The sequence below is a fragment of the Oreochromis aureus genome, linkage group 8 (genome assembly GCF_013358895.1).
Source record: "Oreochromis aureus strain Israel breed Guangdong linkage group 8, ZZ_aureus, whole genome shotgun sequence".
In the NCBI taxonomy this organism is placed as follows: domain Eukaryota; kingdom Metazoa; phylum Chordata; class Actinopteri; order Cichliformes; family Cichlidae; genus Oreochromis; species Oreochromis aureus.
Window position 1 is genome coordinate 21,064,318 of NC_052949.1, and position 22,089 is coordinate 21,086,406.

The 22,089-nt window shown below is 38.9% G+C and overlaps 2 protein-coding genes across 3 annotated transcripts; both read right to left on the minus strand.

Annotated features, from left to right (window-relative positions):
- Window positions 1-27: 27 nt before the first annotated feature.
- On the minus strand, window positions 28-5,393 carry dlgap5 (discs, large (Drosophila) homolog-associated protein 5). 2 transcript variants are annotated; one of them, XM_039616130.1, is made up of 18 exons: window positions 5,141-5,393; window positions 4,868-5,049; window positions 4,611-4,685; window positions 4,447-4,486; window positions 4,270-4,347; window positions 4,047-4,136; window positions 3,857-3,937; window positions 3,699-3,736; window positions 3,355-3,605; window positions 2,803-2,964; window positions 2,618-2,706; window positions 2,314-2,474; window positions 2,121-2,222; window positions 1,661-1,913; window positions 979-1,574; window positions 682-847; window positions 453-496; window positions 28-292 (listed from the first exon to the last, which is right to left on the minus strand). In XM_039616130.1, exons 1-18 carry the CDS (start codon window positions 5,376-5,378, stop codon window positions 182-184), a joined length of 2,757 nt encoding a protein of 918 aa, XP_039472064.1. In that variant the 5' UTR covers window positions 5,379-5,393; the 3' UTR covers window positions 28-181. The 2 variants fall into 2 exon arrangements, with proteins under 2 accessions (XP_039472064.1, XP_039472065.1); XM_039616131.1 differs by lacking the exon at window positions 453-496 and having other exon boundaries at window positions 73-292.
- Window positions 5,394-8,237: 2,844 nt separating this feature from the next.
- ccz1 (CCZ1 homolog, vacuolar protein trafficking and biogenesis associated) lies at window positions 8,238-21,911 on the minus strand. The gene is made up of 17 exons (XM_031739676.2): window positions 21,746-21,911; window positions 20,208-20,283; window positions 19,649-19,745; window positions 19,448-19,545; window positions 19,085-19,178; window positions 18,855-18,935; window positions 18,720-18,767; window positions 16,774-16,857; window positions 15,970-16,145; window positions 15,310-15,391; window positions 14,778-14,839; window positions 12,606-12,717; window positions 12,227-12,260; window positions 11,943-12,060; window positions 9,538-9,696; window positions 8,877-9,004; window positions 8,238-8,746 (listed from the first exon to the last, which is right to left on the minus strand). Exons 2-17 carry the CDS (start codon window positions 20,219-20,221, stop codon window positions 8,691-8,693), a joined length of 1,443 nt encoding a protein of 480 aa, XP_031595536.1. The 5' UTR covers window positions 20,222-20,283; window positions 21,746-21,911; the 3' UTR covers window positions 8,238-8,690.
- Between the last annotated feature and the right edge of the window lie 178 nt (window positions 21,912-22,089).

Here is a 22,089-nt window from a genome sequence, read left to right on the forward strand (position 1 = left end):
GTCCATTTGTGATTGGATATAGATACAGGGTTCTTTATTGGTTGTAACCAAAACTTTAATTAGAACTTTGTGTGAAAAAACTTTTCTACTCATCTACGAACGTCAAAAATCTTTTTTTAATATAAAAAACAGTGTAAAAAGTTACTAAAACAAGTCAAAAATAAAACAAAACAAGTCTTTACTAAATGTTAGGAGGGGTGAAGACCATGAGGTCACTCGGACAGACTGACTGGCGTATCTTGTCCTTCAGGTCTGGGGTGAACAGAAGCAAGGCAGACTCTGCTGTCTGTACCTAAAGAATAAAGACAAAAAAAAAAAGAAAGAAGAAAAAAAAAAAGAATTTTTGGACAAAACATTAGGCAATATATAGGCTGGAAAAAATAACTACTTAACCACTCCATGCGCATTTAAAACCCTAGTGTTTAGAAGAAAAGAAGTGGAAAAACTTTGACCTGTCGTGAGTGAGGAGTTAACACCGAAGACACCGCTGGCAGTGCTGTCGTGACAGAAGTGAGCAAAAGAATGAATAAAACTGAAAATGTGCCGTTTTTAAAATGTGGTGACAAAAAACAAAAAAACAAAAAACAAACAAAAAACAAACAAAAAACCCCACAACGCATCAACATAAAAATCTCATCATCTCTCAGTTAGTGTTGCCAAGTTATAAAACATTAGTCTTACCAGACTCTTTCTCAGTGAGAAAGTCCGTAGGTTGTCTTTTAGGACTCTCCATCTCTACATCCACTGCCATGGGTGACAGCGTCTCTGTTGCAACAGTGTCCCTTGGTGTCAGGCTGCATCTGTCTGAGGGCTGGAGGTATCTCTCAAAATCCAGTCCAGAAATTTCCTAAAATTACAAAACAACAGGTATCTTGATTGAACTGATTCATTACATAGCTTAAAAACAAAACCCCAACCCACAAAATCTGAGGCACAACACAGAATTGAGAAAAAAAATAAAAATAAAAATTTGTTTACCTCAACGACTGTGCTGTCTGGTGTGTGACACAGAGTCTCCACGAGGCCTTGCACAGCAGGTGAGGAGACTGAAGGTTGGCTGGGAGTTGCACAGGGCGACAGTGTAAAGCTCAGGGCTGATGAGGGCTCAGGGGCTGGGGACACGGCAGGTTGTTTGCACAGAGAGACTGGAACTGCTGGACTGACAGGACCGTCAACAGTTACATCCTCGGCTGGCTCGTCCAGCTCCTTGACTAAACAGATTGCTGGAAGCAGTTGTGGAACAGAGGGAATGTCTGTGGAGACTTTTTCTGACACTTGTGCAGGGCATCCGTCAGTTTGGGTGTCATCTGAAATCACTTCCTTGACAGGTGAGAAATCCATAGAGATGTTCACAGTGTCCCTTCTGCTGTGGGTCGCCTGAGGAGTGCCGCACTGAGACTTTGGTTCTGGGGTTTGTCTGAGGGTGAGGCGGAGGTGTGCGGGTGTGTGGACATGTTGAACAGGTGTCTGAGCCAACGCAAGGGAGCGCCGGGTGACCCTTCTAGGTGAGAGATATGTGGAGCAAGGAGAGACCCCAGGCAGCACAGCAGCATTCAAATGGCTGGATCTCCTAACTGAACAAAGAAAAAACCAACATGTGCAACATGATTAGACCAAATCCAGAGTCATCCAAACTCCAAACTTTTGGCATGCAAGTCACCTGATTGTTTAGCTGGGCTCTCCACCTGGAAAAAGCCTCCATCAAAGACCACTGTGTCCTGTTTTTGGGCCCCTGCCTGTGGGTGTGGATTCTGAGAGCTCAAGACGAGGCCATCTTCAGTGTTAGCAGCACCAGCTGCCTTCTCTGCTTCAGCTGCCTGCTTTTTGGCTTTCATGGCTGCTTTTGCGGCAGCTAGACGAGCCTTAGCTGCTGCATTAGTTCCTGCTGGCTTGGCAGGTGCTGCTGGCTGTTTCTGTTAAAAAGACGGGACAAGCTGCTTTCTTAAACACAGAGGCCTTCATATGCAAAAATGACTACAGAAACAACAACAACCATAAGACTCACTAACACCGATTAGTTGGGTGATGTGTTAATACAGTCAGTTTTATGATGGCACAGCTGTGTGTTGACAAAAGTAAAGCAGTGTTATTAAACCAAAGCTTAAATTAGGAATCTTCACCTTCACTACTTTCTTCTGTCGTGGTGGAGGTTTGTGCTCCTCCACCCAGCCTCGGCCCTCTGCTTCTTTGAGAGCGTCAAACTTCTTGTTGACATCCTCGACCTGGAATGCGGAAAGAGTACAAAACAGATATTAGGCCTCTTCTCCTTGTTTGTGTTAATTTTTGTGTTGCACCTCTCTTTTGAGGCATCACCTGGTAATAAACCATGTCCCAGAACCCCTGCAGGTCAGTGCAGGTGGTGATCTTCTCCCCCCGGCCTAGCTCACAGTCGTCCACCAGACCGCTGAATTGGTTGAAGCGTTCTTTCATCAACAGCCGTGCTTGGCCAACAGCTGTGCGCATGCGATCTCTCACTGAACACGATGAGAAAAAAGATAAAATTACTATTAGTCAGAGAAATCCACCATTTTCCTCATATGAAGACAACCACTATCTACAGATCCAAAATTAAATATTCAAGATTTTAATAATCAATTGGTGAAGAAGATAAACTCACTTTCTTCTGGGATGGACTCATCCTCCACTTTAGACTCCCAGTGGAGAGACAAGCTCGTCAGTCTCTCTGTCTCATTGGCCATTTCTGATCTGAAGAATTTAAAAGAAAATGTTTTTAAAAAATAGTGTTCTTTTTTAAAAACACCAAACAACGGATGACTTTTTATATTGAAATATGAAAAGTACCTGAAATATGGTACGTCGTGCTTTGTTTCCACTGATCCACCTGGACTTGGAGGGGCAACTGTGGGAGACGTATGAGGAGGAGAGCGCAGAGGAGATTTAGGTGGACACGATTCGCTCTGCTCATCACTGAATACGGGGGCTGGTGGAAGGTTGAAGCTTGAGCTGGATGGAAAGAACAGCACTGCTTTTAGATTGACTGAAATTTTAAAGCCTACATACTTTCTTTAAAAAGGGCCCAAAAGAAAAGAAAAAAAAAAAAAATCTGCAACATCATAACAAACAGAAATATCAGTACTAAAATATAACATTGCTTCCTCCTGTGATATAGATCAATACTCTGGTATAGTATTTATAGTATTAAACTTGCAGACACCCTAAACAGAATACTATAATACACTACTGCCTGACTCCTCACAGTAATGCTGAGTAACAACAGCAGTAAACACATCTATTAATTGGTGTTTTGCAATACTGTCACCAACCATCAGTGTTTCAGTATATATTCAGCAAAAGGAAAATATGAGCAGATGAAAAGGAAAAAAAGAAGCAGACCTTGGTGTAAGGAAGGAGTCTGCTGAACGAGGTGTGAGAGGCTCAAACTTGAAGGATGACAAGCCAGTCGGAGCCTGGAAGAGAAAACCTTCTGGAGCAAATGAGGATGTAGATGGGACGAGATCGGCAGGAACAGGCTTGGCTGGAGACTGATCCACCACCATGTCTTCTTCCTCAGCACATGGTGTTGGGCTGGGAGGACTAGGTGTTTTCTCAATGTCCTGCATCTCAGGCTCTGTCAGCTCAGGTTCCTGCACACGACAGGAGCAGCAAAGCAATTAAACTCCAAGTTACTTAAATTTATCACAGGTTTAGTTTGTCGTGTCCTTCACTGAACTGCTCACCTCTGAGACAGCATGATGGATGGCATCATTGACTGCTTCTGTGTTTTATAAAGAAGGAAAACAAAAATGGTGAGAGAACTTCCAACAACTGTTCACAATGTAAAGTGAGGCAGACACATTTGGAACTATTTTGTTTTGGTTTTTTTGGTTCATGATACCTTTACAGTTCCTTTGTGCACCAGACAGGGGAGCCACAGGATTAAGATTTGCTCGGCTCCTTGTGGTTCTTGCATCGGACACTGGTGAGAGACATTAAACACATATCCATTTATGTTTTAAACCTCAATGCCATTTCTTAACTTCCCTCCCCAGTTTCGATATGAAAAGAGCTTCCAAACCAGACAATACCTGCAGTCTTGTCCTTAGGTTTGCCTTTTACCACAGGAACTGGAGGTCTGTTGGCCGATCTGGTTGACAAAGCTCGTATGGCAGGTGCTTCTATGGTAGAATGGGATAATACAGACACAAATTAAGAGCTAAACACAGGAATGCAGTACTGCAAAACAAAAAAAAAAGCACAATGGCTGGTTTCAAGGGCAGTTTTTTTTTTTTTTTTTTAAATTATTTGTACCTTTGGTCTTGGTTGTAGTTGATGCAGGCTTGACAGAAGCTACCCGGGTCCTTGTTGATCTTTCCACAGCAGGTTGTCCTACAGAAAGAGAAGGTCATTACTAAAACTGCTTCTAATCTAAAGCTGCATTTAAAAAAATAAAATAAAAATTCAGTTAAGGAGCTTCAGTTAATTTACCCTTCTTCACTCCAGTATTTGGATCTTGTATCTTCAGAGGCTGCAGAAATTGAGGCAATAGAAAAACAAATGAACAAAGTATTAGTTTTTTTTTTTTTTTTTTAAATAATAGGTAAATACGAAACTTGTGAAAACAATGGTGCATGTGTGGAAGAAAACAGTACCTTCTGCACTTGCTGCTGCGGTTTCATTGAACGAGTGACTCTAATACTTTGGGATGGAGCTGTGTTCACCTTTTTCTGAAAACGTAACCAAAAAAAAAAAAAAAAAAAAAAAAAAAAAAAATTCCACTGAGACCAAAAAACATATCGTGGTCGTCACAGTTATGAAAGAACCAACAAAAAGATAGGGAAGTAGTGCGATTCACAGACATATTTTATAATAAATTATCTAACGTGTTTTTTGATAAGTCCCTTCTTACCTCTTTGATTTTTGTTGAGGCATCTGGGACAGCAGGTAGTGAGGTAATGGTTCCCGTTGGATGATACAGACCAATCTTAAACACCCCTTTACGTTCCCTTTCCCTCTTCTCTTTCTCCTTCTCAAGAGCCTTCCGCTCCTTCCAGCGCTCGAGCTGTTTCAGCCTATCTTCCACTGCTTTTCCTGTGGAGGAACAAGCATGGGAAAGGGCACAAATCAGCTAGAGCTCGAGCAGTGCATTTTTTTTTTTTTTTTTTAAACTGTGAAGCCGTACCTTTAGCAGGTTTTCCATTGTTTTTCGTCTTCTCATGTATGATTGACATATTGGCCACTGCAATAGAGGCATCCAGGGAGGATATTTCCAGCTCTTGGAGTTTATCCAGCTGCCTGCGGGTGTTCACGGTACGTTCTCGATTCTCCTTCTGGGAATGAGACCTTCTCCGAGACATTTTTACCCTAAGCATCGACACACTGGTGTCCCGCTGCCGCAGGTTAGCAAATCGTGACTCCATAATCAGGTATCTGGATTTTTCAAGAAGGGAAACAAATAATGTTTTGAAAGGTACTGCAGATTGCATGCAATGGATATTACAGACATTGGGAGACATTTGTCATATTAGATAAAAATGAGAGGGATCAAAAACTGAATGGCAAACATTTTCGTTTTTTGTGTTGTAATCAGCTATAAGAATAGAAATTAGACAAAGCTTTTAAACGTATTAGTGTCATTATTCATGTGGTGGCAATTTTAAAACCACACAAAAAATTATTCCCAAAACATGGACAATGTACTGAGCAAGAGATGTCAGGAAAAAAAAAAAAAGAAAAACACCTCTTAGTATGTGGTGTAGGCTAGGCACTATAAATGGTAACACGGCAAAAACGGCTTCATTTTGGCCTGTTTAGCTACAAGCTTGCAGACGTAACCAACAGATCAAAAATATTGACGCTGTGTTTTTTTCCCCTCCCGCTTTTCTTATTCTCCGGAAATTCTTACAAACAATTGCGTTAAAGCAACGACAGGAATGGCGTCGAGATGGCTTAATTTTTCTCCTTGGTGGTTTGTCTGCAACCAAACGTGAACGTCAGTATTAATGGATTAAAGTAGGATTTGAAGGAGACGTTAACCTTAGGTCTGTCTAATTTTCTATCTATCTATCTATCTATAGACCTAAGTAAAAGCAAAATATAATAAGGCAAAAGGTGGAGAAAATAAACGTGAACCAGCACAGTGTTTTGTTCTACTGCTCCTAAAAAGTGTAGTGAGTAGAAATAGATACTTTCAAAGGCGAACCACGAACATGAGCTAATTATTCAACCAATGCTAGTTTTGTAACCCACTCCACCGTGACTGTTGACAGAAAGCCTCGCGCAGAGTTCACCGTTCCGTTAACAAATATCTCTAAGTGAACAACTTTTATGATTAAAAACCCAACTTACCTTTTTAACAAATTTTTCAAACTTTTATGATTACAACTTACCTTTTTCCTTTTCTTTTATGTCTACTTACTAAAACCTGACAGCACAACGTACACGCTCAGTGCAGAAGCATAACAATCATGGCGGGTGAGTTTTTAAAATTTGTCCAAGTTTACGCTGATTGGCTGTAAGTCGTACATGAGCCCTGATTGGTTAGTTTCTTTTCTTCTTCTTCTGATTATTTTGTTGCTGTTGTAACAACTTTCCATTGTGTGCTGAAATTAATCCAGAAAAGTGGAGAAAAATTTCTATAAAAATAAAAATAAAATATAAAATATTTTTAAAAAGGTCAAACCCTGTATAATTACACAATATGCATGTGTCTGATAAAATCAGGCATACAGTAGGAAGGGTAACAATTAGTATTTCTATTAAGTTGTTCAGCTCATATAGTTAAACAGGGGAGTTATTTATAATCAGCAATCAGCTATGTGGGTTAAATCCATGTGGAATGAAATGAACTGTAAGTCATTATTTGTTACTTTGCAAAGCAACTCATAATAAAAATACATGCATCCACAGAAAACTAATGAAATGATTGTACAATGTGATGCAAATAAAAGTGTTCATCATAAATAAGTTTAATAAATTTCTCAATTAGACAGAAGATTTAAAAAGTGATATTTTGAATCCAAATTACAATATCTCTCTATTTTTTTTCTCCTCTTCCCCCTGTGGGTGGTCTTTATCCTTCAAGCTTGGGCCCTGGGAGCTTCAGGGTCCTGCGCAGTAGCTGTTCCTAGGACTGCACTCTTCTGGACAGAGATCTTGATGTTGTTCCTAGGATGTGCTGGAGCCAGTCACCTAGCTGCGGGGCAGGGGGGCGGGGGGCCACTGTGCCGAGCACTATACACACTCCGTTTACTCCTTTGTGTACCTTATGCAGACTTCATTCAAACTCTTGTGTAACTTACCTGTTAGACCAGAATTGACTCTCAGACCAGCAACAAAGTCTTAACTCAAACAAGGAGAGCATAAACAGGTGAGAAAATTTCCAACAGCATATATAACTGTACACACTTTTTTTTTTCTCTCCACATGAAACTCTGTAAAGTGTAGTTCAACAGCCAAGTGAAGTAACATCAACACAAATACATTTTTGAGTCATGATCATTTTTGTGTTATGGTGGATTTCAGTCCTAAAATAGTAACAACACTTGTGTTTTAAAAGTCATTAAGAAAAACCTGACTAAATATTACATTTCTAACCTCTCTGTCAACAAACTCACAACTGTGTTTTTTAATAGATAATACGTCATCGCATTTTCTGTCCTTTTCCCCGCAGGACAAAAGATGGAGTACAAGTTAGGATGTAGTACACACAAAACCAAAAGAAAAAGCCGTTCAGGCCTAATTCATGAGATTTTTTTGTAAGATTTAGCTAACTACATTTCCTGTAAAAGCACCAAAAAAAGATATTACAAGCTTAATATGTCATAGGTGCCAAGAATTCAGTGCTCTCTCAGTTATTTACCAAGAACCATGGAACAGTAGATTTCTTTCATCTCTGGCATGTTTCAAGTGCTCCAGGAGTTCATCACAAGTTAATCTTTGGGTTATTCTAGCCCAACCTCATCCTTCTTATTTTTAAAGTAACTGCAATTAATAATTTTGAACAGATGTCTTTGTTATAAAGTGGAAAATACCTCCCAACAAAGCAAAACAAAGAAAACAGGCCACAAAAACCTAATTAATGCTACCATCTACTCACTTACCTTCAATTAATTTGCACCAAACAGTTATCAAAGAGGTGACCCACACTTTATTATTCTTTACATTTTAATGAGTTTTCCTGAGTTCAGTGACTCATGATCACCATGATGTTGTGGAGTTTCCAAAACCTTTACTCGCTTTTGTGTCTAAAGCCAAAAAGACTTAAAATATTCAGTACACTGCAGAAAATTGGTTCTTAATTTATTTAAAGTTAGGGCAGTTGTTTACAAACCACAAATCTTTTGACATGGCATCGGAAAACAATCATGGAATCATCAATCAAAGCCGGAGTATGAGCATGTCAGTTTTTAAATAAATTTGAAAAAGTGTCATATGTTCATTATAAAAGTGTATGAACACATTTTAATGTGAAAGAAAATTGTTTAAAATCGCTCAAGTATGTACAAAGAAAATGAAAGAAAGCAAATTACACATACAGTCAAAACCTGGATTTTTTGCCTTTTTTTTTTTACACTTAATTACAGAAGAAAAATTACAATTTTTCAAGGTTAAATAAAAAAACAAAACGATGTGAGGAATCTTTTCATTGTTATTGTTCATTTCACGATGCAATTATTGCATTGCGCTGATGCTGTCAAGATACCCTGCAACAGTTTTTAGTGTCTTCACCATCAGTCCAAGAAAAATATGTTGTTGAACTGCGTCGCACAAAGCCGCTTAACTTCCTCTGTAGTAAAAAAAAGAAAGAAAAAAAAGACAAGGGTCAACTTAAGGAGAAGAGGAGATTACTGAGACAGATGGTGTATTTTTGGTAAGAATGACACACATTTACTTTTTGCCAAATAGGGGACACGTACCGTTTACTTCGATCAGATTGGCGTTCTTCTGATTCAGGATCACGTACAGTTCTCTCTGGTCTGACTTTTTGCCGACTACCCAGTAGTCTGTCATAGCTTTTACGATGATTTCCTCATCTTCGTCAACCCTGGTAGACAGAAAGAACTATCTGTTTCAAACGAAGGTGTCCACCACATTCACAGTAGGCTCTTTGTTGCTTTAGAGATCATGTATAGTAATGTACCAGAGAACATTTTAACCTACTCAAAAAAACCCCAACTTATTACACTGCAGGATTGCAGTGTAATAAGTTGCTTCAAAGACGGAAAGAATGTGGATATGCAAAGATCCCAGGAGTGTCGTAATACAACTGAAAATTACACGGCTGTGCTGAAATGCTGGGAAAAGGAGTTTGTACTTGTACACATCTTCTTTGTTTGATTCTAAAATACACAACTAAAGATGGTCTAATGCTGCTGTGATCTCTCTTCTTCTTATTATTATTATTTATTTTTATAAAAACCAAACTAATCAATTCTTTCTCCTCTCTGGTCACCATTAGGAACACCAGCAGTACCACCTATCTTATCTGTGAACTGTCATTAGAGAAAACTCGAAGAAATGTCTGATGGCACTTAGTAAATATAGCTTAGGTTTCACTAAGGTGTCCTCTGATTTTACCTGGCAAAGTCACAATTGATATCTCCCAGGATCTTCATGAGGTCAGGATGGACAGACGTGAGGCAAACACTGGCGGTCTTCCTCATGTGGATGGTGCTCTTCTCTGCCAGGTTCATGTGGTTGAAGTAAATGAACTTAAACTGGGGCTCCTTTTCTGGCCTGAAGGTAACAAAAGTAAGCAAAAAGTTAAGCAACTTATAAAAAGTGCCGATAAAATGTTGGTATTACAAATTATCCTTTATACCTGATAGTTTAGAGAACCTGAGATTTATGACTTTAAGGTGGCAGCACAGCTTTTCAAAATCTGCATGAAATGTGTGTTACCTTGATATCCAGTAAGATCAGTTAGAGTAAGAGACAAAGTTAAAGAGGCTGGGCCAGTCTCTAAAACCATACTGTTACCAAATGAACCATTAAACCAAGGTATCATTTTACTTAGCCCTGCTTCATTTGTTACCCACGCTGTGCCAAGTTAACGACCTGGAGTTTACATAACAAAAGTGCCTAAACTGCATCTATGGACATGTGTGTGAATGTATTCAAATAGGTGATTTTTATACATGATGTGTGTAATTATTTACCATCGGATGAGGCCAAACCAGGACACAGACCTGAAAGCCAGCTGATAAATTTGCAGAAGCATTATTTATTGAGTGGATTCTTCACTAGGGTGATTAAAAAGGAGCCCATCAAACTGTCTCGGTCAGGTTTGGATTACCTGCTGGGCCGTGTCTGAAGCTAACTGCTGGGATTAAAGGAGCGTTGACCAGGATGCCAGTCCTTAAAGCCGTACTGCTTGAGTTACCCCTAAGTAGTGACATGATGCGACCCAGTGATATTAAGAGTCTCATCTATCACTGCCAGCCAGGCAGAGCTAATGCTACAGGCCAATGACAAGCAAAGTGGGAAGTGTAATCACCAAGCACACAAATCAATCAACTTTCTAGTTATAGCAGACTGACTGACAGAAACACAAATGTCATTGATACTTACAAATATGATGCACAAATGACATTAAGGTATGTTATTCTGAAAAGAGACCTGAGACCGCTCTTTTCTAGCCTCATTTTCTAATTTTGGAGTCCAGATTCCCTTTAAATATCCTCCCCGTCTTACTGATATTGTACAAAGGCACGAGTAGAAAAAACTATTTAATTAAATTTATTTTGAATACAGTAATGTGCAAAAGTCTTGAGCCACCCTTCAAGTGCTTCAGTTTGCTTGGAAATAGGAAACAGGTGGAGCGACTTGTTGAAACAAGTGCAAACATACTGGAAATACAGTAATATGAGCTCTAATGAGCTTAATGATCCATATTTGGTATGACCACCTCTATTTTTCAACACAGCCTGAACTCTCAGAGGTAAATTTCTTATCATTACTTTAAGTAGTCTTCAGGAATAGTTCTCCAGTCTGCTGATAGTGACTGACAGTGTTCGTCCTGTGTTTTTCTACCCAGGTATGTTTTTTGCCTTGGGTCTGGGATCACTGCTGAAAAATGATGCTGGAGCCAATCAAATGCTTTCTAGTGGTATTTGATGGTGGACCAAACCTGCTGGTACTTTTCTGGGTTCCATCAATTTTGGCAAGATCCCCACTGGCTGCAATGAAGCCCAAACCATGATAAAGCCTCCACCAAGCAGAAACTCAGTGTTATACTGTTCACCTGACCACCTCAGTACATACTGATGAAAAGTTGAACCAAACATTTCAAATGTGGATTCATCACTCTAGTTAGTCGCCACTTATTTTCACTCCAGTTCTTTAAAAAAATACTTCTTGACAGCCACTTGTAAAGTTTCTCCACATTTCTTCATGACACACTGCACAAAATCAAACTCCTTGGTGCAAAAATACAATTTCATGCATGTCAAACTGTGTTCTCTTTGCCATTTTTTGAAGATTTAACTAAGGATTTGGGAAAACTTTGATGTGTTTTTGTGCCAGGCTGCTAGTAACAAAGTATCTAAAGATGCAGTTTTATATGTTATAATAGTACAAGAAAGTCTGGCTGCTTGGAAGCAAAATATAAATAAATAAGGGGTGGCTCAAGATTTTTGCACAATACTGTAAGCACACAAATAGTCCTTCAATGTTGTAAACATATGATATTAAGCTCGTGAGCTACAAACAATAAGATGTATGTCTAGTTTCTAAACCCTGGTTTTGTGTTGCAATCTTTATGTATAATTTTAAAATAAAATGAATAAATATCTGCTGCAGGTATGGCATCTTGTCCGTATCACTTTTTATATTAACAATATTTGTAATTTGCCCAGAGGTGCATCATTGTGCCCTGTATTCTCTGTAAAATGAAGCTGAGGTAAGCGTAGCAGCACCACATAGAGACTAGATCAGGAACATGCCAAGCTAAAAGCTAGGAAAGAGGAGAAATTTCAACAGACCCTGATATCCTGCGGTTGATTGTGAACTGTTCACAAATATCAGATGCCAGCAAAGTAAGCTGAGGGCCCACCAAGCTGTCCAACTGCTCGCAGAACTCCCTCGTCAGCTCCACAGAGGCTATTAGGAAACAGAGGAGTGAACTGTCAGCCGTTACTGGACATGAGGTGAGAAAAATGTAATAATTACGTTTTATAAGAGCAGCAAAAACATCAAAATGCAGAACTTAAAAAAGCAAAATGAAAGTGAACTTTCGTCATTAAACCGGGAGGGCACACACACTTACCACTGATCATAAAACAAGCTGCTGCGCTCATTGCCTGGAAAAAAGCAGATCACTGCAGGTTAAAATCAAGGTCACACAGGCCAGAAATCACACTAATGTGCGGGATATACTTCATCATTTTAAAATTCAGCGCACTAATCCCTGAAGTCCACATCGTTTGATAGAGCAGAGGAATATATTTTATCCCAAATCTACTGTTCATAAACAGAAAAAAAAGTTAAATCCCCCCAGTCACAGATTACAAGAATCCTCCTAAAAAATGAATAACAACTGCCCACTCATTTTTAATGCATTAGAAAAAAGAAGAATGAAAACTGAATAAATCAAGAGAAATGAAACAAGCCTGTCATGCCAGAGTGTCGCATTTAACCTACTGTACCTTGTAAACAATCAGATGCAGCTCCTCGTAGCCGTCCTCTGCAGAGACGAATATTTTTGGGAATCGGAATTTGGCCTCCGGATCTTTCAGATTTGCAGGTCCTGTCAAAAACCTGAAAAAGACAGATGCAGTGTGCCTGGGTTCATATTCACAGACCAGGTATCAAAATCAAAACTGATGATCTAATTACGCAAAACCAAATGACTGAAAATCAGAAAGCTCAGTTGGTGCCCAAAAAACACACCAAAAAACAAAAGCACACGATACTATTGACTCTTTACCCTTTGAAACAAGGAGTAACCCTGAACTGAACGGTTTCTATCATATGTCAGGCCTGCTTATTGAACAACATGACTGGATGTGAATCAGACGTAAGAGAGAGTGGTCTCTGCCAATGCAGCTACCCTTAGAAAAACCTGGAAACTATTTTAATGGTTATCAAACCACATCTTTATTAAAATATACTAATATAAACTCGTCATTAAGGGTACAGGGGAGGTCGTCAAATGTTGTCTTCATGGGGGAAAGAGTTAAGAAATGAACCTGAAGAATGATGGGAATGAAAATATTAAGACTGCGTGATGCTGGGAGCACATGAGGTTTCCAAAACAGGAAAAGCTCATCCTCTGGGAAGCAGTTAAGGTATTATTTCTAATCACATTAGATTTCTATGAATCTATCTACTATCTCAACATCTGTTGGATGGATGACCCTGAAATTGCGTAGATGTATTTGTAATCTCCGGAAGACGAAGTATGCACTTTACTTCTCTCTTTAGCACCACCAGCAGGTCAAATTTGATCACATCCAATACATTACAGCCAAATACAAACAAAACTTTGACTATACTTTACTAATTAAGTGTAAATTTTAAAATAAGACAGTGCAGACAACCAACAATGGGAAGAACAGTGAAAAAGAAAAGCTGTCCTCAAGCTGTATCACCTCTCAATTTGGTATTAAAGAAGCTGGAAAAAGCACTTCTTCCTCTCTCAGAGAAACTTGGCCTACTTCAAAAAGGTTCTGAACCGCAACAGAGACAACAATAGAGAGAAACCTATATGACAGTGGAGATTACAGGAAAGCAGAAATAACCTTAAACAGAGAAACTGAAAGATTCAAAAAGCTCTATGTTAGGCGCAGGAGAAGTAGCTCTGTCAGATAAATTACAGAGTGTATCTTGAAATGGTGTGGTGTATTTTCCCTGAAACCAAGCTTGTGTATTGATGTCTTGAGTTTAAAGAATCGAAAACTCAGATATTTAATTTTTTGTAGTGAACGCTAATGAAATTTACAGAAATACAGAAACTTCAGCACCCTCAAAAGATTGCTGTGAAGTCAGGAATGTCCTAATTATTTGTTTTGACTGATGTGTTTAGAATCATCAGTGCAAGTTTCTCCGGAATAATCACCAGTTGTAGTAAAGTAGCACATTAGCCTAAAGCCAATAATGGATGGCACCAAATCTAATCAGGAATTTACCACACAAATATGAGCTTAATGTCCTCAGGAGCAAAAACCGTTTATGCCTTTTGTTCACAACAGAACAACGAATTCACTATTATATAGTTACACAGGAATTTAAAGAAACCACTTAAAATTACGTGTAACATTTTAATGTTTCCAATTAAACGCACGTCTATCGTGTAGTGCTGTCCAACAGACTCTGCAATCCTCTGCAACTTCCATTATTGCAACACCTTGTCTTGATTAAAAAAAAATTCTCAGCATTTTTCAAGAAACGCTGTGTCACACTCGGACCACTGTAGCAACTTTACATCATCGCGAGACACAAGTTATTTAAGCAGCATGCAGACATAAGCTTTGGCAGGGAGGCAACACCTGAGCAAACTTTCTCCTGTTACACATGGACACGGAAACAGAATAGAAAGTTGAAACTTCTCGAGGTTGGAGTGATACTCCACCCCTTGGCTAACACTACGATGTGTTAGCCAAGGGAGTTACCTCGTTATCTAATTTGCTTGTCAGTGGGTCGAAATCACACATGGTGTCACACACACATGCATCTGTATCTTATCATTCATATGTGCATCCAGAACATGCCTTTTGATGTATCTGGGATGCCTTGGCCCATGAATGACATTATTCTAGTAACTGCACCACTGCAGGGGGTTGGATTAAAAGAGATGGGCGCAGGGATCATAGACTTACCTCCCATAGTGCAGCAAATTTCCAGCAACTTCTGGTCTCATCGGGGAGTCCCTGCCAGCCAACTGAAACAAGCAAATACAAGAGAGTAAAATTATGGATTGTTTAGCCAATTATTTAAGTAGATCCATTATGCTTTCCTTATTTTAGGTCATATTTTCTGTCAGAAAATAATCATTATATTATTAAAATGTCAGATATTCATATTAAACACAGCCAAAGTTTCAGATAATGGGGTCAACGTTTGTGCAAATGATCCCAGTGAGCCAAACTGCTCTAAATGCTACAGTAGCTTTGTATGATGTTAATGACGGTGGATATCATTAGTTGTACAGAGTTATCAAGACAAGTTAGCCATGTTGTCATATATACACTATGCAATATAGTGAAGCAGTGACCCTCTTCTCTACAGTCATGACATTTCCTTCGACTATTCCTCGATTCGCCCTTAAAATAATCTAGTGAGTTGGAGTTCTGCAGAAGTTCTCAAAATGTAAACTTTACTTTCTTCAGCTACTTTTTTCACTCCACCTACCTCTGGTTCCGAGTGTCTGGGGAAAAGCGAGGTGGTCAGATATTTGTACAGGATCCTCATGTCATCTTGTTCCAGCCCGCTCCTGTAAACACGACCATGATGCCAAAAATGACACCTTATAAACTTCACATTGCACTAATGAAAAAAAAAAAAAAGACTAAATGCATGGATTAATTTTTATCAGGTGTGTGTTATGGATCACTGGATAGATAATAAGACAAAATGCCTTACTGTTTGCTGTTCAGCAGTGGCTATAAATGGGATACAATGAGTGCTGTGCAGCAGATGCAGCTGCTTAATTTGCACAGTAATTAAATATTCCTTCCTGTTTGTCCATCTTCAATTCACAGTGAACGATTATGCTGCTCTCAAGTAATTTCATTAGCAATCATGTAATTCCCCCTGTGCTTACACACCGAGCCGGGGGGCTGACAGCACAATTAAAAACAAGTGACATGTCAGGGAGCGCATAAACCACAAAGAGGATTAACTGCTGTGTTTAGAACCACCACTGTTTACCCAGCATGCCATTATTCGTTTGCTGATGCCAGCACTGGGATTTTACCTTAATACACCGGATGGCTCAGTCAAATTTGACAGACGGTGGGTTTGATGGACAAACATAGAGTTTAAAGCACAGAAATAACAAGTGATGTATACCAGATAAGTTGGTCATTATACAGGAAGGCTGTGTATTTGATCAGACTGAGGCTCTCCTCCACTCTGTTGACAAAAGACTGGATCTTCAGGTAGGTCATCTTGTCCAATGGGAAGAAGCTGATGCCTCCAAATACATCGAGCAGGTCGCAGGACTGCAAGTGGAGAGTCTGCAGATACTGGAAACCCCAGCGTGATAACACACGGACACACACAGACACAGGAGACGCAAAAAAGAAAGGGTTTAGTTTACCTGCCCACAAGTGCTTGCTTACAGTTCAATACAGAAAAGAGGAATAAGAAACTCTTTGACTTGTACCGCACTGACATTCAACCTTTGACAAGCACACCACAGCCTCTCTCTTTCTCTCCGTCTTTAGATTTCATGGTGGACAGGGAAGCCCGTGTTAATGGATGAAGGGTATTCCCTAATTAGAAATTAATTTTTAAAGCAGTTCCTTAAACGCAATGTTCCGGCTAGTTGACAGGAGTGTGACGTGAAGACAAATAATGGGGACAAGACAACGATCAAGACCTCAACCATGACTGCAAACATCTTACAGCTTTCCAAGAGTAACGGGAGTATTCACAAATAAACAGTGTCCCTATGACAACTGTCATCAGTGAGGGAAGCCCTTGTGACAACAAGGACAGTCAGGCTCAAATGAGTTCTGTTAAAAACACACATGCTGGCATTCTTTGGGAATCATCCTGTCAAAGCAAGGTCAATACACATGCATGCATGATCTGAACTCAAAACATATCCGCCTAGCAACAAAAATGTTATGGCTTGTGAGTAATTATTACCCTGTAGAAGAATTTCTCAAGTTTCTGGATGAGCAGCTCCACTCCGCCGGCTTGCATTGCTCTGGAAAAGGTGCCATTGAAGAGCTACAGCACGAGGAAAATGAGCATTGTTAAAACATGACTTATTTTTGGCATCATACAGGTATAAATTGATAGTGCGTGACACTCAAGATCAATGATTCAACATTTCCCCCCCAGTAATGTAATCCTTTGATTACATATTTCAGGCAAGATTCCCTCAAAATAATGCACAGACCTGACTTCATGAGAAGTGTTACAACCGAAAAAGACCAGCACTAAATTTGAATGAAACAACAGTATTTTCCTGACTCCATGTTGCCTTCTTTTTAATTTCTTCCTGTGTTTTCAGCTGATTACAACTTTTACATTTTGTCTGTCATTTTTTTCTTATAGATTAACCTTAAAATAGTAATAATAGGAACTTAAAATACTATTTATTTCAGGAATAATTTCGGGAATTAAGAACACATCTAAAAAACGAACAAAAAAAAAATAAAATCCCCTGCAACAATTCAGAGTACGTCTGGGGGGTGCAGAGTTGAGAAACACTACTCTAGGATGTCATTACATGGCTTTGAGCCAATAAGGTCTTTTTATTAGACTAAGCCTCCAATGCAGTAAAATACTATTTTAACACAAATGTGGTAAAAGCAATGACATTTATTTTAATTACTTTACTAAACTTTAAGTCAAAGATTTCTTCATTCAGCAGATAAATGTATCACTACACACAGCAGCAGGAACCCTTTGACATTTTCTATATTTCTAAACAAGTCAAACAAATATATAGTACTATTTCATGTCATTTCAAGAGCCGTGAAATGTGTATTTGTGAGGGGGAAATGTTTGTGAACCTCTAGCATTAGTAATTTTATATTAATTACATATTTATTTTAATTATTTTAAGATTTATTAGAGTAGTAATTTGAATACAGATAGATACTGAACCCCAAGTTGTGCTCCACAATGCGTTGCTCAGAGTATGAATGTGTGTGAATGAGGCGCTTTGAGAAAGATAAGAATAGATAAGTGATATATAACAACTATTTTACTATTTACGAATCACCATTATGAAGATGGTAAACTAGCACACACTCTAGGACTCTTTCAAATTTGCTAAGTAGATCATCGGCAGACGAACAATGAACAGCAATGATGTTTGTGTCAAAATAACACCACAGCTCATCTGCAGTTTGTTCAAAGTCATGCTGACAAGCGAGAATGTTTAATGACTAAATAATATCAAAAAGGACGTTTTGATGTGAATGATAAACATTTTGTTCTGAAGAAGAGAAAAAGAAGAGACTTAAAATGGAATGCATTTTTAAAAAAAAGTGCATTCCAGTATAAAAACCTTTTCCTCATCTGTAAAACACGGTGGTGGCTGTGTCATGGTTTGGGTCTGTGTTGCTAAATACAACTTATTGCACTGGTGGTTTAAGTAAAGAATAGTGGAAGAGAAAAAAAAAGGGTTTTAGCAAAATCAAACTGATTCTAAAGAAATGAACTTAAACGTGTTCTGGGCATCGCAATGAGGCAAAGCGCCTTATTATTAATGAAAATATTTTATTTCATTTGTTAAATTGGGTTCCTATTTTCTTCTTTTTCGATTTGTTTTGAAATCTGATGGTATCCCTCTATGCAATAATGTTTTTCACAGATTTCTTCAGCTGCATTTGCTTTTAGTTATAATCACATTCCTTGTGAAATCTTGAGTATAAACAAACATCTTATGCAATGTACTTATTTTGCATAAAACACATATGGCAAGATTTTTGTGCCGAACACAAAATGAAAGCCTACAGTAACTCCATGATGTGGTGGAAAACTAGAATACTTGATTGATTCATAGCTCAGTATTAAGCGACTTTTGTGTTGTAAATGTTAAAAAGTATGGCAAATTCTAAAACCACACTCAAACTCACCTTATACATGCTGTAGCACTGCCTTACCACTGCACCATAAACAGTATCCTACAAAGGCAAGAGGGAGGTTAAGTACAACTGGCAATACTCTGAGGAAAAAAAAGAAGACATACACGAATACTTTTCAGTACTCACAAGCATTTCCTCTTCCTGATATTCTACTGTAGGAGGTTTGCCATCTTTGTTTGGTTTCTCAATCATTGGATTTCGAACCACCTAAGGATGGATTTTTTTTTTTTTTTAATAAAACAGCACAAAGGAGCATTAAAGAGTTAAGAGCAGAATTATATTGAAAATGAAGGAGACAAACTCTGGACAAAGACTAAATACTGGGAAGGTGATGTACACATAAGCTTGCAAGATACCATGACCATCCAGAAATTTTCCTCGGGCTCAAAGAAAAACTGCCGGTTCTTCTGTGTGTGCAGGGATTTAGCTGGTTTTGTTGGACAGAACGTCCTGGAACAAAGGGGATGTGACAGTGAAGAAGGGCGACACACCCAAACAACACGCACGGCTCTTAAATTTCTGTCTGTATTTACACTAGATATTTATCAGTGTGTATCTGACCACTTATTGCAACATTTCCCTTTTCTATTGTGCTTCAGGCTTCCTTTTTGCTTCATCACAGCTACAAACGCTTAAATTTGAGCTCAAAGTACAAATAAATAGACTGCAAATACAGCCGTGATGCTGCTGCAGTAATATTCACACCATAATACTGATACCTGGTGAATTGCACAATGGCCTCACAAAGGCCGACATTTCGGATCTTCTCATTCTTCTCAACATCACTGGGGTGGTAAAACAGAATCTTTTTCTCTTCCTAAAACAAAAATATTTGCATTAGGCTTTCTTTTTTCATCTAAAAGCTAAAAAAGAAATTCAGCGGTCTGCATAAGAACTCTTTATCAGGGAGTCTCACTCACCTCTCCTTCTCGAGGTCCAAAGGTGGGGTTGTAAATGAAAAAACTGAGTAAAGATGGTGTGTACTGTTTCTCTTGCATTCCTGAGGCCATTTTGGGGCTGTGACAGACAAGGAGAAAGGTGACATACCTCTAGACTCCATCCAAGTTGCTCTTATGTAATACTTAGACTTAGACCTTTTATTGTCATTGTGCAGTTTTTTGCACAGCGAAATTGGGTAGCAAGACCACAAAGGTGCAAAAGTAAAGAAAATTATATACAAAGAAGAAAAAGCAGTATATTTCATATATATATATATATATATATATATATATATATATATATATATATATATATATACATATATATACACACACATATATATATACACACACACATATATATAGTGTGGGGGTGTATACAAGGGCAGTAATATAATATAATAAATAAATAAATAAGGGTGGAGGGGCTATGATCATTTAGGATGGGAATGGTAATTTCACAGAGACCAAAACATTGCACAGGGGCCAAAATACTGCATGGAAAAAGGGAAGACCAAAATATTACGTCACCTAAACTTACCTGATCATCAGCATTAGTGTAACTTGTGTCTGCCTTTCCTTTGCTCCAGTGGCCGTTTGGTTAGCATGCCGTGTTCCTACAAAACAAAGACAACAACATCCAGTTATATAGTGACACAAATCCATTGGTACTAATACACTACTGGTAAGGTACACATTTTAAAAGGCGCTGGAAACATTCCTAAGAAATTCTGGTCAATACTGACATGATAGCATCACACAGTTGCTGCAGATTTGTTGGCTACACATACATGGTGGGAATCTCTCACTCCATTAGTTCTCTATTGGACTGAGATCTAAAGATTGTGCTTACTGTACTTAAATGGCCTCCACAGAGTATTTTCTGTTACCTGGAAGAAGCCATCAGAAGATGGCTACACTGTTGTCATAAAGGAACGAACATGGTCAGCAAGAATGCTACAGTAGACTGTAGTGTTTAAGCAATGGTCAAGGGACAAAGAGAGTGCCAAGACAATATTCCCCACACCATTACACCATCAATAGCAACCTGAACTGTTGATACAAAGCATGCTGTTTACACCAAAATCTAAGCCTACTGTCGGAATGATGCAGGAGAAATCAAAATTTAGGCGAGCATGTGTGAACTGCAGCTTCAATTTCCTGTTCTTACTTGACAGTAGTGGTACCCGGTGTGGTCTTCTGCTGCTGTAGCCCCCTACTTCAAGCTTTGGTGTGTCATGCCTTCAAAAATGCTCTTCTGCATACCTTGGTTGTAAACTAGTGGTTATTTGTGTAAGTTTGCCTTTCTATCGCCTAGAAACATTCCCCTCTGCCATCCAAAATTGGCTGCTCACTGGATATTTTCGCTTTCCCTGGAAACCCTAGAGATGGTGGATCAGCAGTTTCTGAAATGCTCAGACCAGCTTGTCTGGCATCAACAACGATGCTGCGTTCATAGCCACTTAAAATCATCTTTCTTTCCCATTCTGATTTTCAGTTTGAACTTCAGCAGGTCGTCTTGACCATGTCTACGTGTCTAAATGCACTGAACTGCTGCCATGTGATTTGCTTATTAGATATTTGCATTTAAAAGTTAGCAGCCACGTTGCTGTGTATAATAATAAAACGGTGTATCAGTTTTTGACCATTTTGGTTAAAGTTAGAGGCACTAGGTCACGCAAAGTAAAATTTTAGCAGTTCCCTTCATTTACTGGAGATAAAGGTGATATAATTCAGACGCTTACACCTCTGCATTTACGGGGTGCGTTTGTTTTCTACTCGTTTTACATTTTGTCATTGTTGTCTTGTACACATACCGTACTGCAAGTGAAATGCTACTACTGTACTTTAGCCGGCAGAGAGAAATACTTGGATGTTTTTATACAATATGTGTTATAATAAACTACAAAACAAACACATAAGGAAATTTATATGATTGTGAGCTACTATTAACAGACATCCAGTCAGCGACCAGCCGGAGTCACTCAGAGCAGCTAGCTGGTTAGCTTGGCTCTGCTAGCTGTAGGCTTGTGTTGGCTGTCGGAGGAACCGTCAGTGAACCGTGACAGTAACACTCACCTTGCAGAGGATAAACACAACACGTCCATGTACTCGCTGATACAGACAGTGAAAATTAAAAGAACAAATGCGTAAATGGTGTTAATGGGAAGCGAAGCCGCTTGCATTCTACTTCACATCCTTAACTTCCTGCTTTTAGTTGCGAGGTGCCACCAGCTCAGTCGCTCGGGTCAAACCGCTTTCAAACAAAGTTTCCTACTCTCCAAATGGGGGGTTCAATTGATCTGTGGGGTGCTCCAGTTTAACTGACCACAACACGTTTTGCTGAGTAAGCATACTGCTGTGCAATAATATTACAGAATTAGAATTTTTAAATACACAATAGCAAGATCCAAAGTTTGTCT